Source organism: Phoca vitulina, unplaced genomic scaffold, assembly GCF_004348235.1.
Source record: "Phoca vitulina isolate PV1807 unplaced genomic scaffold, GSC_HSeal_1.0 scaffold8, whole genome shotgun sequence".
NCBI lineage: Eukaryota > Metazoa > Chordata > Mammalia > Carnivora > Phocidae > Phoca > Phoca vitulina.
In genome coordinates this window covers 49423267-49440288 of record NW_022589711.1, presented here as the reverse complement: position 1 = coordinate 49440288, position 17022 = coordinate 49423267, and the positions used below count along the sequence as shown (strand labels likewise).

Sequence of the window (17022 nt, the reverse complement as noted above, 5' to 3'; positions counted from 1 at the left end):
CTACAAAGATGGAAAATGGAAACAGAATAAATTCAGAAAAACAAAATTAAAAGCCTCTGCTGACATCTCTCAAAATTTAACCATAAAAAATATGCTAATCCAAAATAATCAAATGAAACAGAATTTATAAACAAATTGCTACACTTTCTCCTGCTTTTTCTTTGGAAAAACAAATCAGGAAAACTTTAATTCCCTCATTTAAAATTTATTTGAGGCTGTAATGTATTTAATTATGCACACAGATGATTATGTCAGCAATTGACATAATTGAGTTTGGCAACATTCTAAAGGTTTCATTTATAACACTGGCAGTTTTTTAATGACCCTGATGCTACTTAAAACATTAAAATATAACCTCCTTGAAGTACAGTGCATTATAAGTATTTTTCTAATTTTCAACTGTATTTCCTGAGATAGGTTGTCTTCAATTTATTTACTATTAGTATCAATTAATATTGTATAATACTTAAAATGTGACAGATTATATGATTTTATAATGAAAGTAATAGCATTGTATAAAATATATAATACTATAATTTAAATATATTGATGAGCTGACAAATTAGGAAGAAATACTCAAAGGCAAAAGATTAAGTGAAAGTAGCAGGCTTGAAGAGGTAAGCAGATCAAGGAAGCCAGATTTCACCTTAAGGGCATTTGCCTCATCAGAATTTGAAGCTTTGGTGTGAGGCCCAGGGAAGAGAAGGCAAGACTAAGATTGACCAATAAAGAGAAGTTATTTCTGAAATTGCAACCAAGACAAGAAGGACCATTATCATTTCAAGATTATGTTAGAAGTCCTAGCCAACAAAACAAAAAAGAAGTAGGGAAAAAATCGGAAAGGAAGAAACTATTATTATTAGCAGATGATATGACTTTGTACAAGAACATCCAAAAGAATCCAGAGATAAATTAGCATTAAAGAGAGCTTAACAAGAAAACAGGTTTCAAAGTCAATAGAAAAATCAATTTTATTCTAATATGTAATAAGAGTAAACAGCGAGAAAAGAAAATTTTAAGACAACATTTACAATAATATTTGCAATATAAGTATCTAGGAATAAATTTAACAAAAGATGTAGAAGAAAATATCAAGCTTATAAAGGACATTAAAGAAAACTTAAATATTTCAAGCTCATAGATTAGAAGACATTATAAAATAAAAATATCAATCCTTCCCCATATTGATTCATAGATCCAATGAAATCAATCAAAATCCCAAAAGCTATTTTTATGCAACCTGAAAGTCTGCCCTGAAATTTATATAAGAACACAAAATTTAGGCAATTCACTTTTGAAGCAGAGAACGTAAGAGACTTTGCTTTGTCAGATATCAAGATATACTATAAAGCTAAAATAATTAAAGCAGCATAGTATTGGCACAATTAAGACAAAAAGGCCAATGAAAAGAATTGAAAACCTGAAACAGACTTCACGTGTATGCAAACATGATGTAAATCAGAAGACATAATAGAGTTGTAGGGAAAGAACACATTTTTTAGTTAACTGATTCTGGATCATCTAGATACCAGTATAAGAATACAAGGAAATTGGATCTCTACCTCACACCATACACAATCACCCAATTACAGATGGATTTAAGGTCTAAACATAAAAGGCAAATCTATAAACACTTAGAAGATTATACAGGAGATATATCTTTATGATCTTGGGATAAGAAGGACTTACTAAACAAAACACAAAAAGTACCAAACATAAAAGACATTAAAAAAAAAAAACTATGTGAAAATTAAAAACACATATAACTCCCCAAAAAGGCTTATATCCAGATGATATGAAGAATCTGATCAACAGTTAGGCAACCTGTTGGAAAAATGGAACAAAAACTAACAGACATTTCACAAACAGGATATCCAAATGACCAATAGGCACAGGGGAAGGTACTTGAGTTCATTAGTAACTAAAGCATAAATTAAAACCACAACGAGATGTCAGTATCTACCCACCAAAATTAGCAAAAATTAAAAACTCTCACAATACCATGGGGTGGCAAGGAGCACTGAGAACTCACAGTGCTGCCTGTCAGGAATGGTAATATCATTTTGAAAAGTAATTTAGCATTTATCTATACCCTCTGAACCAGCAGTTTTACTCCTAGGTATAAATATATCAGGAATATGTACACATATCCAAAAGGCATGTACATGAATGTGCATAGCATCATTGTTTCTTTAATTGATCAATTTCAATTCTTGAAAAATGTATGTATGTAAATAATTACATTAGATACATTAGACATACTTTCCCTTAATTTTTACGTGATTGAATCATTTTCTTTTTCTCTTTTTTTTTTTTTTTTTTACCTGTAATGCAGCCTTGTGTCAGCATTTAAGGGCAAAAAAAAAAGCAAAATAGCATTACTTTCTTTAAAGTACAGCAGTAATTGACTATTATTTAAAATCGAGTAAATTAATCTTAGATTCAATAATCTACTACTTTTGGCCCTTCAGTACAACACTGAGCTGTGTATACAACAGGGAAAGATATTAAAAGATACATAATATTCATTAAATAATTCAATTTAAGCAAACAGTCACAAGTATCTACAAGTATCATGATCTCTCATTTTAATTAGAAATGACTGGTCCCAATTTTTAACAATCTCTCCATGGTAATGTCATTAACACAAATTACCCAACCAAAAGTGAGTCTAACTTTAAACAAAACAAAACAGGAAGTTAGTCTTACCTAACTATAACTGGAAGTAACTAAGTTAAAGATGATCCAGTAGAAAATCTTTCCCTTTATAATGTTTCTCTTTGAATATTAATAACCCATCACCAATAAAATTTTCCTTACTTGTATTACTGACTTCACTTTGATTTTTTTCTACTTTTTTTTTTTTTAAGATTTTTATTTATTTATTTGACAGAGAGAGAGAGAGAGCACAAGCAGGGGAAGTGGCAGGCAGAGGGAGAGGGAGAAGCAGGCTCCCCAAAGAGCAGGGGGAGCCCGATGCGGGACTCAATCCCAGGACCCTGGGATCATGACCTGAGCCCGAAGGCAGCCGCTTAACCAACTGAGCCACCCAGGCGCCCTCTACTGACATCTTTTATGTCAGATCTAGTTCACTGGTATTTTAAATTCTAAATAAACCATAACAAAAGTTGATCTGACGGGTCAATACCACAGGAACAGATTTCTTAAAGCAATGCTAGAAGGCATCCTTTTTTTTTTTAGGGGAACACATGAATAGGGTGCCCCACTACCACAAATTATGCAGTCAAGTTTCCCACACTTGGGGAAATTCCAAGGGCCAGCACATTTGGAGTCAATGGATAAGCCTGACCCTGGGAAAACCACTTTTGTGATCATGCTATCTCCCTTGCCAGGTAAGTACAGAAGGCATCTTGTCACATACTTGTATGACTAGATTCAACCTCCAGTTCTCTCATTTTATTTTCAGATTACCACACAAAAATATCACTATGTAAGACAAAATATTGTTAGGTTGAGTTCCAAGTTAGTTGTATTCAAAGCTCTCCACACACAAAAATAAAAATGTGTCATATTTAAATTTCCATTTTAAAAATATATTTTTCAAATAGTTTAGCTAAGCTTAGGCAAATTAACAAGTAATGCACGTGAAATTCCAGTATCACATGAAAGAGGGCAAGGGCTGCCTCAGAGTAACTATAGCTGTTAAGTCCACAATACCAAACACACACATTGATGCAAAGATGTTCTCCACTACCCTTTCTGCCTACCCCCCACCCCACACGCTACCCCCTCTCACTCACACACTTTACAGGGAGGGATTGGTGATATCCTAACTGAAACTGTAAATAGCAGTTTAAATTCTAAGGGCCATTTTTTAATTAGTTAAGATCCTATGAGATTGGGGTGCCTCGGTGGCTTAGTTGGTTAAGCGTCTGCCTTCCGCTCAGGTCATGATCTCGGAGTCCTGGGATGAAGCCCTGCTCAGCAGGGAGACTGTGTCCCTCTGTTCCTCCTCCCTGCTCGTGCTCTCTCTCTCTCTCTCTCAAATAAATAAATAAATAAATAAATAATCTTAAAAAAAAAAGATCCTTTGAGTTTTTGCAAAGTGGTTCAAAAACATGGCTTTCAAATACTGCCTGACCATCTAAAAAATATTTTACTTTTCACAAAAAAAAAGGAGGAATTTTCTATCCAATTCAATTACTACAGCAACTTAAAGGATTTGTTCGAACACAATGGTATCTTGCTGAAACCAATAATCAAACAATTGTATAAAATGGGAATTACTCTCCTGTAACTTTTCTTATCAGGTACCTTTTGTTGAATGGTGGAATGTTTTTGCTCCATCTCTCTTTTCTCCTTTGCTGCATCCACAACCAGTCGATCCAGCTATAAAGGGGGAAAGGGAAAACATTAGGCAGACTTAAAGAAAAAAAGGTATGATCATTTTTTTTAAAAACATACTCTCAATAAGTAAGCCAATTTAAGTTTACTTAAAAAGGCATTTTGGCTATAACTTTAAAATGGAAGTTCTCTCTGGTATCAAATCCTTTTTAAGAAGGTCTATAACTCCTCCAGGAAAAACATTTCTAAGAACAGCTTAGTACCAAGCAAACACGACAGGAGGCCGTGTCAAAGGCACAACAGTGATAAAACAAAAGTCCCGGAATAAGGAAGAGAACTCCAGCTTAAGTTGCCTGCTGACCCCTGCAATTCTAGTAGTCAGAATCAAAGACAGAAAGAAGATACCCTGGTGACTTTTTCCCCAAAAAGCAAAAAGTAGCAGCTACGCTAGTGTGGGGCCAGCTCTCATAAGTTCAACAGAACAGACACTTTCAATCACTCAAAATGCTTCATGTTTTCAAGTTGGCTTCTTAATGTTATAATCAAATCTAAAAGGCAAAAAAAAAAAAAAAAAAGTCACCAGAGAAGAGAGAAAGCTAAATAATAAAATTTTTTAAAAAGGAATAAAATAGTAATCATTCATAAGGCCAGGGTATAAAATTGACATTGTTTAAGGTTCTGTTTTAAAAGCTCAAAAAACTTATGAAATCATAAATCTCATTTCTTTCTTGTTCCTTTCCATCAGAAAAGATGATTTTCCAGTATTATGACAAATGCCCTGGCTTCCTGAACTACTCTTTGCTAGAATAACAAACAATTGGGTTATAAATTATGTGAGTCTACTCTTCTAGACTGTGATGTATGTCATTTCATCTTTGAACCCCCACACCTCTTAACTGATTAATGTGGGATAAATAAAAAATAAAAATGTAAACATCAATAGGAATAAGGAGAAAGATAAAGTATAAATGAACAAATGTTTTCATTGCTATCCTTCACAAAACAAAATTTTAAAAAGCCTTCATAAAAAAACCATTTGGTCCTTTATTCACTATTACACATGATGGTTTTTTCCCTATCAGAGAATAATTTTGGCCACAGAATTTTTTTTTTTTTTTTTTAATTTAAAAAAAATTTTTTTAGGGATGCCTAGGTGGCTCAGTCGGTTAAGCATCTGCCTTCAGCTCAGGTCCTGGGATCGAGTCCCCCATCGGGCTCCCTGCTCAGTGGGAAGTCTGCTTCTCCTTCTCCTGCTCCCCCTGCTTGTGCTCTTTCTTTTTAAAAAAAAATTTTTAAGTTTTTACTTAAATCCCAGATAGTTAACACATAGTATAATATTAGTTTCAGGTGTACAATTGGCCATAGAATCTTAATTACCACTGAATATTAATAAAGAACCAAAAGAAAACACACTGGAACAGAATTATCACTACTATAAATATTTGATTTAGATGGCAACTATACTACTACACTTGAGGATCTAATGCATACATGCATTAGTGACATGTAACATTGATTTAATGGGTAATGCTGGTACATGCTGCACTCGGAAAATGTCCTCAATATTTTCTTATACTGAATGAGTGAAATAACCATTACACCATGATTTTATATCCTTTAATTGAATGGCATATAAATTTTATCCATTCAGATTGAAGTGAGGTAAAAGGCAGACCCTAAGATTCAACTAATATTTATAAACTTGTGTGCATGTACCTTCCACACTAGTACTGCAATGCAAGTGATGGTTTTCTGCCTGTCCCACTGGTAGTAAATTCCTCGGCTACATCCTACCTCACTGCTATTACACCAGAAAGCGGGAAAATTCACCTCTCTGTTGGGGCAGAAGTATAAAGGAAAAAATGTCTCAACATGGTAGAGGGCTGGGGAAGGTACGAGTTGAGGAGATGTGAAGACTGACAGTCTTGTCTCCTACAAGCTGGGATGATATCAGCAAGAGAGAGTCTGGAGCACAGCAGAATGTGTCCCATGCTTCTATTAGTCCTGGACATGAGAAGTTCCACAGCTACCTATAACCAGTCAGGTGCCCCCAATCCTCTGTGTTTGGAATCCCCTCTACTCCTACCACATCAGACATCATCACTTCTCTTTCAGCTTTTCAACTTCTCCCATTTCCATCTGCTTGTATATTTGTGCAAATCCTACTACCTTAAAAAAACCTTCCTCCAACTCATATTCCTCTCCAGCCACCATCTTCCCCCTCTCTTTCCGTCATAACACAACTTCTGGAAAAATCTTCCCTCTTCTTCACTTGTCTATTTGGTATTCATCTACCCATTATAGTTTAGCTTCTGCCACTCAGACCCTCTACTCTCACAAAGGTAACATATAATCTTCTTGCTGCTAAACCCAACAGGTAGTTCTCAGTCCTGGGTTTACTGGGCCTTCTTTCCAATATTTGTACTGATAACTACCCTCTCCTTTTTGAGACATTCTTTCTTTGGCCTGCACTAACACCATCTCCCAGTTTTCACCTCCTCTCTCATCTATGCTTTAATGGAGATCCTCATACTTAACCATTTCTTAAAAATATGTCATTCTTATTTTTCATTTTTTGAGGAACCTCCACACTGTTTTCCAAAGTGGCTGTACCAACTTGCATTCCCACCAACAGTGTAAAAGGGTTCCCCTTTCTCCACAACCTCTCCAACATTCGTTGTTTCCTGCCTTGTCAATTTTTGCCATTCTAACTGGTGTAAGGTGGTATCTCAAAAGAGCTACCCTATGACCCAGCAATTGCATTCCTGGGTATTTACCCCAAAGACACAGATGTAGTGAAAAGAAGGGCCATATGCACCCCAATGTTCATAGCAGCAATGTCTGCAATAGCCAAACTGTGGAAAGAGCCGAGATGCCCTTCAACAGATGAATGGATAAAGAAGATGTGGTCCATATATACAATGGAATATTAGCCATCAGAAAGGACGAACACCCAACTTATACATCAACATGGATGGGACTGGAGGAGATTATGCTAAGTGAAATAAGTCAAGCAGAGAAAGTCAATTATCATATGGTTTCACTTATTTGTGGAACATAAGGAATAGCATGGAGGACATTAGGAGAAGGAAGGGAAAAATGAAGGCGGGGAAATCGGAGGGGGAGATGAACCATGAGAGACTATGGACTCTGAGAAACAAACTGAGGGTTTTAGAAGGGAGGAGGGTGGAGGGATGGGTTAGCCCAGTGATGGGAATTAAGGAGGGCACGTATTGCATGGAGCACTGGGTGCTATACGAAAACAATGAATCATGGAACACTACATCAAAAACTAATGATGTACTGTATGGTGACTAACATAACATAATAAAACAAAATTAAATTTTAAAAAAATGTCATTCTTAGGGCCCTGTTTGAAGCCAGATTCTCTTTTTACTCTATACTAGTGGCCCTTGACCTTAATTTAAAAATCAAAATCTTTAAGCATACTGTTCCAGCGCTCACATTTTTCAAAAATAGCTTTCAAAACACAAAAATGATTTTGGGATCCCTATTAACTCTCCTTGGGTCAATTCACCCACTCTTGTGGTTACAATTAGCAATTATATGTTATTGACTCCTTTAACGTAGGTGTTTTTGTTTTTGTTTTTGTTTTTTTTTGAGTTCCAGATACACCCACTTAGATGTCCGATCATCAAAATTTAACACATTTTTTTAAAAAGATTTTATTTATTTGACAGAGAGAGAGATAGCGAGGGCAGGAACACAAGCAGGGGGACTGGGAGAGGGAGAAGAAGGCTTCCCGCCAAGCAGGGAGCCCAATGTGGGGCGCGATCCCAGGACCCTGGGTTCACGACCTGAGCCGAAGGCAGATGCTTAACCGACTGAGCCACCCAGGCGCCCCAAAATTTAACACATTTAAACCTCAACTCATCATGTCCCTCTACCTTGAAATTGGCTATATCTTAAATATCCGTCAAGCTACTTGTTTCTATCCCTACTGCCATGTTCCTAGTTCCAATCCAGTTATCTCATAACTGAATTATTGAAAGAATATCTGAACTGGCCACCTCCAACCAGGCTATATTTTCCATGAGCTTAGAGGCTTTTCAAGGACCTGAAAAATTATGTGAGAACTGAGAGGGGGAAGCTGCAAAACCAAAGTTAATAAATGTCTAAAGTATACAATTATTTAAACTACTCAACTATAATCCAACTCACTTGTTTATAAATTATATTTAATGTAAGATGAGGGTACAACATAATGCTTGACAGAATGTGGGGAGTGCCTAGAGCCTAGGAAGGTCTTGCCTTCCTCCCAAGTCTGAGTTACAGGTTCTATCTGTATGTTCCTATAACTCTTTGATCCTCTGCTATGTGGTAGAGACAGCCAGCTATTCCCCAATATCCATTCTCTCTTTCTTTCTTAACTCAAGAACCCCCAAATTCTAGTAGGTCACATGACTATCTGGCATTAAGTTTTTATCTCCCAGCTTTCCTGCAGCCTGTATGACATTGGGATGTACACAGAAGTGACTCTACAATTTCCAGGAGACATCCATAAAGAGAATGCATCTTTCTTTCTTCTTTCCTCTTTCCTGATAGCTAGAATGTGGGTATGGTAACTTTGAACCATGAGGTGGAATTAAAAAATATAAGCCTGCATCCCTGCATACCAGGCCTTTGACTTACGCAGGGAAATAAAATTTCATCTTGTTGAAGCTACTATTTTAAGGTTTCTATCTATCCCGTGCAAATGAGCAAGTTCTCAATTTATATACCCAGACACGACACTGAGCCCAAAGAGTAACTGTCTGGTGACTTGTTGGTTTCCTCCAATAGATTAAATTCTATAGAGCCTGGGAACAGTATCTCTGCAACTCATGGCATATGCCCTGCATACCATCCCAAGACACACACGTACACACATACGTGTATGCACCATATTTACTTTTGGTCAATGAATGCAATTCTTGTTACATTCTTACCTTTTTCCTCATTTCCCTAAACTCTATTTTGTATCCTTAATCCCCTGTCCTCAAAAGGTAATATGAACCTATATGGGGAAAAAAAATCACCTAAAAATTGATACTATTAAATCCAGAAAGCTCACCAATCAACAAAAAAGAATGTCCCAGAACAAATCTAATACAAAGTTCTGCTCAGTTATCAAAAATAATTTGAATATAATGAAATTTCTATATAATACTGTGATATATGTATAATTCACACATGTGCATATATGTATAAAATAAAAAAGTTCCCAAGACTTCCATAATCTTAAGATTCTAAAATTTTATTATTCAAAATATAAAAAGAGTAGGGCGCTGGGTGGCTCAGTTGGTTAAGCGACTGCCTTCGGCTCAGGTCATGATCCTGGAGTCCCGGGATTGAGTCCCGCATCGGGCTCCCTGCTCGGCAGGGAGTCTGCTTCTCCCTCTGACCCTCCTCCCTCTCATGCTCTCTGTCTCTCATTCTCTCTCTCAAATAAATAAATAAAATCTTTAAAAATATATATATATATATAAAAAGAGTATAACTCAAATGAAAAATCAGTAGGATTTTTCAATATCCAAATCTAAGAAATGAAAAAATAAATCCAGCTATGTATACTATAAAATAGACACTTTGTTTTTAAGTTTTCCTTTCAACACCCTCACATGCTGTCTATAACATATTTTTAACTTCAGTCTTCTTTTTGGTTACACATTTAATCCATACATAAATCTTCTGCAGCATCAAACTTCTTCATTAAATAAATGAAATGTCAAATTTCGCAATATGCTAATTTTTTCCCCGAAGTGCTAAACTTCTTTAAAAGTACAGATACCAGAGCAAAGGCAACAAAAGCAAAAACAAACAAGTGGGACTACATCAAACCAAAAAGCTCCTGCAAAATATTTGCAAATCATGTATCAGATATAAATGTCCAAGGTATATAAAGAAGTCATACAACTCAATAGCAAAACAAACAAACAAACAAACAAACACTTTGTATTAAAAATGGGCAGAGGATCTGAAGAGACATTTCTCCAAAGAAGACAAATAGATGGCCAAAAGGTATATGAAAAGGTGCTCAACATCACTAATCATCAGGAAAATACAAATCAAAACCACAATGAGATATCACCTTACACCTGTCAAAATGGCTGTCATCAAAAAGACAAGAAATCACAAGTGTTGGTGAGGATGTGGAGAAAAGTGCACTAGTGGTGGGAATAAAAACTGGTGCATCCACTATGGAAAACAGTATGGAGGCTCCTTAAAAATTTAAAAACAGAACTACCATATGTTCCAGCAATGCCCCTTCTACATATGTTCAATGTAAACAAAGATACTAATTTGAAAAAATATCTACATCACCATGTTCACTGCAGCATTATTTATAATAGCCAAGATACAGAAACAACCTAAGTGTCTGTCAAAAGATGAATAGATATGAAAATGTGGTGTATATATATACATGGGACTATTAGCCATTTAAAAAAAAAAAAGGGAAATCTTGCCATTTGCAACATAGATGGACCTTGAAGGCATTACGCTAGGTGAAATAAATCAGGCAGAAAAAGACAAATACCATAGGATTTCACTTATATGTGGAATCAAAACAAAACAAAACAAAACCAAACTCACAGATACAGAGAATAGACTGGAATTTGCCAGAGGTGGGGGATGAGTGGACAAAATGGGTGAAGGGGGTCACAGGTACAAATTTCCAGTTATAAAATAAATAAGACCTGGGAATGTAATGTACAGCATGGTGACTATAGTTAACACTACTGTATCATATATTTGAAAGCTACTAAACAGTAGATCTTAAAAGTTCTGAAGACAAGAAAAAAAATGTTTAAGTCTATGGAGTAATAGTTTACTAAACTTTTGAGGTGGTCATTTGACTATAAATATGTGTGTATTAATACACACATTTATCTCAATTATTTTATACACCTAAATTAATGCAATATTATATGTCAATCACATCTCAATGAAAAAAATACAGATATCAATGCATAACACAGAATCAAGCAATACAGTACAATATTACCTGTGCACCAAGATCCTTCATGTAGGGCCCAAGTTCACTAAATAGATCATACCCTTGATGGAAGAAGGCCAAATGGGCATACATAAAAGATAACATCTAATAAGAGAAAAAAAGTTTAGCATTTTAAAATCATTCTTAAATATCCTGAAATTTTTAAAAATCTTAATCTTATCTAATGTTTAAAAATTATTCCATAAGAGCCCAAAATATCAAATTTAAAATTAGAACTGAGTCATTTTTCTTAAAAGAGTATTTCAGAAATATTTGTGAAGTGAGAATAAATTATATTTAAAAGAAATCTCTAAGTGGTTTAAAATTTTAAAAACGCCCCAAATTTTAGTTGTTTAACAGATTATTATATCCAGACAATCAAAATTCACATGGTAATAATTGAAAGAATCAAGTTTTCAATACTTTCACCATCTTCCCAGGTACATTATAAAAACCATATTATATGCCTTTCAACCAAACTCACTGGCAAAACTTTAAATTGCAAATAAAACATTAGAAAATTAGAAGAGGAAATATGAAGCTCTCAAAATAAAATAATCACACTTTATAACTGACTAGGATCACTAAACACAGCCCAAAGTAGGGGAATGCTTATTTTCTTTCTCAAGATACTGAAATAAAATGAGTCAACAGACTTTGCCAATATGGAGGTTTCTGTATATTCATTCCCAATATCCAAAAATGTTGCTAATAGGTTAAGATTTTTTCCAGGTTTTCCTACATTTTACCTATTCATGAAAGAAAAATCACCCTTGTTTTTATTTGTCATTTTTATATGGGAAGAAATTTAATTCAATCATAATAGTGAAAGAATCCTCCAAACATCCATGTTTATTTTTAGCAAGACGAGACATCTGTTTAATTTTCTGAAATTTAAAATAGGTCCTTAATATTCAAGAATGCTTCAAAAGAAGATTCTTTCAAGAGAAAAACCAATTAAAACACAAACACAAAAGGACAAAGCTCAATAAAAGATTATTCTGGAATTAGATTAACAGTAGTTATGCAACTTTATTAGTGTAATAAACACTTAATTATATAAAAAAGAGGGTGAAAGATTAACAGCTACAACTACATAAAAATGTAAAACATGCCTGCACATCAAAACATATAATAAACATATTAAAAGATAAATGATAAACTAGGAAAACACATGACAAAGGGTTAATAGTCTTAAAATATAAAAGATGTTACAAATCAGTATGAAAAAGATGAATACTTAACAAAAAAACAGGGAACACAGAGGCCAAAAAATATACAGAAAAAAATTCAAACTCATACATATTTAATACAAACTCATTTGTATTAAAGAAATGCAAAACTGAACAATGACATGACATTTTCTATCTACCAAATTATACGTAGAGTAGGAGAAATTAATACCCAGTGTTGATAATATAGTTCACTTTCACATACTACTAGTGGAAATGATGTATAACTCTTAAAATTTACCATTATTTTTTAAAAGTTTTAACAAATGCTTAAACCCTTTGACTAAGTAATCTCTTGTCTTAATCTATCCTAAGAAAATAATCATATTATTTATTAGAATGATCACTATAATGCTATTCTTTAAAGTCAAAAAACATGGAAATTACTTAAAAATCCATTAAAGGATAAAACTAATTTATGGCATAGTCAACTGACCTGCAAACTATATCTAGCCCTATCATCTATTTTTGGATGGCTTATGAGCTAACAGTGGTTTTTACATTTTTAAATGTTTGAAAGACAATGAAAAGAAGACATGAAATTCATGACATGGGAAAACTATATGAAATTCAAATTTCCATGTCCAGAAGAAAAATTCTTATTAACACACAATCATGCTATTCATTTACATATTGTCCATAGCTGCTTTCTCATTACAACATCACAGTTAAGTAATTACAACACAGACCACATGGCCCACAAAACCTAACATATTCACTACCTGGCCCTTCACAAAAAAAGGTTGCCTACTGCTAGTATATTCACATGGTAGAATTCTGTATGGCCAGGAAAGCCATTGTTAAATAAAAAATATTTAATAACATGTGATGATTTTGTAGTTACTATCAAAAGAACAAAGTTATAAAACATATGTAACAATGACTCCTATTTTGTTTAAAAAAATTAAATGCAATTTTAAAACACACATACACATTCATATACATACATGCCCACAGAAAGAGAGGAAAAAAGATGAAGATATATGCCAAGATATTAACAGTAGTTCTCCCTTGGTAGTAAGATTTGTAAGTGTTTTAATTTTTTTCTTCATACATTTTACTTTCCAATTTTCTACAATTAACACATAATACTCTCAATCTGGAAAAGGAAGTAGAGGTAAAGAGCAAGTACAATGTACTTACCTGATAAGAAATAACATAAATATAGAATTTAGGGAAAAGCTAGGTGGGGACAAGAATCAAAAGCAATTTATGCATACCCTTTCAGGGAAAAAACCAAAATACTTCAGTGAACAGAGAGGAAAAATTATTTCTAAGGTTCTCAAAATGTGAAAGAGTGCAATGTCATACCACTACCATCCCATGTCCACTTCTTTGTTAGGTTTAAGATTTTAAAAAATGGTCAAATAAAAAAATGGGCATAGAGGCTCAGGGAAAAACATTATCCTCAAATTTCACCCCATTTATTTTCAAACGGCACTTTAAAGTACAAACCAAAAGGCTGATAAAATCATCAATAACCCGGGAGGAAAAATTCTCTAAATGATACCATTTATGCATGCCCTCAATCTCAAATATTTAAATGTCACTATTAAGGAGCTCACGGTGTGTTAATAGAGGAGATACACATAAATAACTATAACATGAAGGAGACAAAAAAGTGGTTAAGTGACACAGAAGAAGTATGAAAAGATCTGTAAGATTAATTCTGAACCTGGAATAAATATATTTACATATATATATACACACACATAAATATACACACATATGATGCTGCTTTAAACGCTTATATATGTACACTTAGATCATATTAAAATGTTGAAAACATCATTTCAATAAATATCTTACTGATTTTAGGATTTCTGATCTCCTTTTTGATTGAAGGACATTAATCTGAGGGAAAATACACTTGGTTAATTACCCATGCATTTATTTTAAAAACTAATCTACAATGCAATATTGTAAAATTTGCTTTTTCTGATAGTTTGATACTTTTCCAGAAAAGTAAATAAAATCAAAGTTCAAGTTTTTCACCCTTTGACCCACGTTTTGCAAAAACAGTTAAGACAAACATACCAATGAAACTCTCATCTATTTTCAACTCAGAGAAAAACTGGCCATGCATAAGTCATAAATACTGTAGTGATAAAACTATCACTTTGATAGGCATATCAATTTCTTAGAATTCCATCTTTTCCCCATCCTCCTTATCTAATTGCTCATCTAGACCCTTCAACATATATCCTTAATGCAAATTCTCATCAATTTTTGCCACTACTACCAAACACCATCTTATCTTTTCTAGACTGTTGCAATAGCGTATGAACTAGTCTCTCTATACTCTTGACTCTCTACAATCCATTCTCCACACAGCAAACAGAGTGATCTTTTCAAAATATAAATAAGATTACACTATGTCCAACTTAAAACCTTCCAACTTCCTCCTGTAGCCTTCGTGGCCCTCTGTGATATCACCTTTCTAACCTAGTTTTCTATTACTTTCCCCTTTCTGTGCTCCAACCACAATCCAAAACTACTCCCACCTCAACACTTTCAAACTAGTTGTTCTGTCTTCATGTCATAACTGTCTGCCCAGATAGGCATAAGGCTACCTGTTCCAATCAGGTCTCAGCTAAAATACTATCTCCTCAAAAAGGTCTAAGTAGGCCCTATGTACTCTCTAGTACAACAACCCTATTTATTTCCTTGATAGCATTCATAACTACCTTATATTTTCTTATTTACTTATGTCTTTTCCCCAGTTAAAGTGTGAGCTCCATAAGATCAAGGTCTTGCCTTATTCCCAGCTGCATTCCCCAAGTGGTACATAGTGAGGACTCAATAAATATTTGTTAACTAAATTAATAGACCTCAAATAATATTTTAATTAAACTAAATTTACTGAAAGATCAGTAAATTATGAAAGTTGCCTTTGTGGTATCTCTCCCAACTCTAGAAATTCTTAACAAATATTTTTTTTATCTATTACATATCAGCTTAATGAAATTAATGTTTATACAAAAAAAGAATCATTCACTTTTTGCTAATATTGTCAAAAGATTACAGAATATCTTCCTTTTTGATATGTTCTTCCCACTGAATATTCTCCCTGTTTTATAAGATAATTTTAAAGCACTGATCAGAAAACTAAAAACACACCAAGAAAAGTCCAAATAACTATGCTTAAATGAGCACTAATTTCCTTTGTATGTCTGTTTCAAGGCCTATTCAGTTTTGTTTTGGTTTTTTTTGTTTTTTAAAGATTTTATTTATTTATTTGACAGAGAGATAGAGAGAGAGCACAAGTAGGCAGAAAAGCAGGTAGAGGGAGAAGCAGGCTCCCCACAGAGCAGGGAGCCCGATGCGGGACTTGATCCCAGGACCCTGGGATCATGACCTGAGCCGAAGGCAGCCGCTTAACCGACTGAGCCACCCAGGCGCCCATGGCCTATTCAGTTTTGAGAACTAAAATATTAACTTTCAAATGCTCTAAGTAAAAGCAGAGGCTGCAGATAACCTATTATTCAGACTTTGAAAAATGCCAAAAGTGCTTCCATTTTATGTATTTTTTTATGTTGGGCAATGAAAAATAGCATGTACTTGGAAAAAAAAAAGTAAATTCAAATATTTACAGAAGCTAAAGCATGACAAACTTTATAAACTTGGATATTTGTTACTTATTACACCCTAAAATAGCCACTTTAGCCATATAATAAAATGACACAAGAGTTCTCATCAGAAAAATCAAATAAGGTGATAGTTACAGGGGACATGTGGATCCTAACTTAAAACTACTGGATGAGCACTAAATGAAATGGATAATTTATTTTCCAACCACTAGAGGAAAGAATATAACCTAGGAGTAAAAAAGAGATATAAATAATTATAATAAATGTGTTTAAGTGCTCTAACAGCAATGTGTATGACAATATTATGACAGCACAGAAGAAGCAGAGGCAAGGATGATTCACTTTGCCTGGAGAAACTTGTATAACTGACCCCAGAACAGAGAACAAAGTGGTAACAGGACAGGTAAACGCAATGCAAGAAGACCAATTTTTTGAGAACATCTTAATACTCTAGATAAGAAACAATAAAGACTGGTGTTAGGGCTGCAGCAAGGGTAAGAAAGAGCAGACTTAAGAGGTACACAGAACTTTTTTCTTTTTTTTTAAGAGTGAGTGTGCGCCAGCGGGGGGTAGGGGAGTGGGTCACAGAGGGAGAGGAAGAGAGAGAATCCCAAGCAAGCACCACACCCAGTGCGGGGCCTGACTCAGGGCTTGACCTCACCACCCTGAGATCATGACCTCAGCCCAAATCAAGAGTCAGATGCTCAACCAACTGAGCCACCCAGGTGCCCCAATACACAGAACTTTTTAAGGCAGTTTTGATTGTTAGATATAGCAGCTGAGAATGAGAATATCTGATATAATTCTCCATGTGACTTTCTAGGATTGAGTGAGAGGGTGTTGGCATTCAGTTAGGTAAGGGTAAAAAGAAGCCATTTGGAAGAAGACAGTTTTCAGT

At 34.5% G+C, this 17022-nt stretch overlaps 1 protein-coding gene and 1 non-coding gene across 14 annotated transcripts in view; both read right to left on the bottom strand.

Moving 5' to 3' along the window:
- ACAP2 (ArfGAP with coiled-coil, ankyrin repeat and PH domains 2) overlaps window positions 1-17022 on the bottom strand; it is a 137028-nt gene that overhangs the window by 44002 nt on the left and 76004 nt on the right. For 9 of the 13 annotated variants that reach the window (XR_004299806.1, XR_004299807.1, XM_032406873.1 and 6 more), the window contains 4 exons: window positions 14344-14388; window positions 11312-11407; window positions 4276-4350; window positions 2325-2336 (listed from right to left, as the gene is read on the bottom strand). Coding sequence is in view for 11 of the 13 variants with exons in the window: in XM_032406873.1 (XP_032262764.1) it covers window positions 2325-2336; window positions 4276-4350; window positions 11312-11407; window positions 14344-14388 (228 nt within the window). In the remaining 2 variants the exon portion in view is untranslated. The remainder of the gene's footprint in view (window positions 1-2324; window positions 2337-4275; window positions 4351-11311; window positions 11408-14343; window positions 14389-17022) is intronic. The other 4 variants (XM_032406879.1, XM_032406868.1, XM_032406871.1 and 1 more) reach the window with 1 other exon arrangement.
- On the bottom strand, window positions 3199-3361 carry LOC116634208. The gene has a single exon (XR_004299909.1). It is a non-coding gene; the product is annotated as a U1 spliceosomal RNA (small nuclear RNA).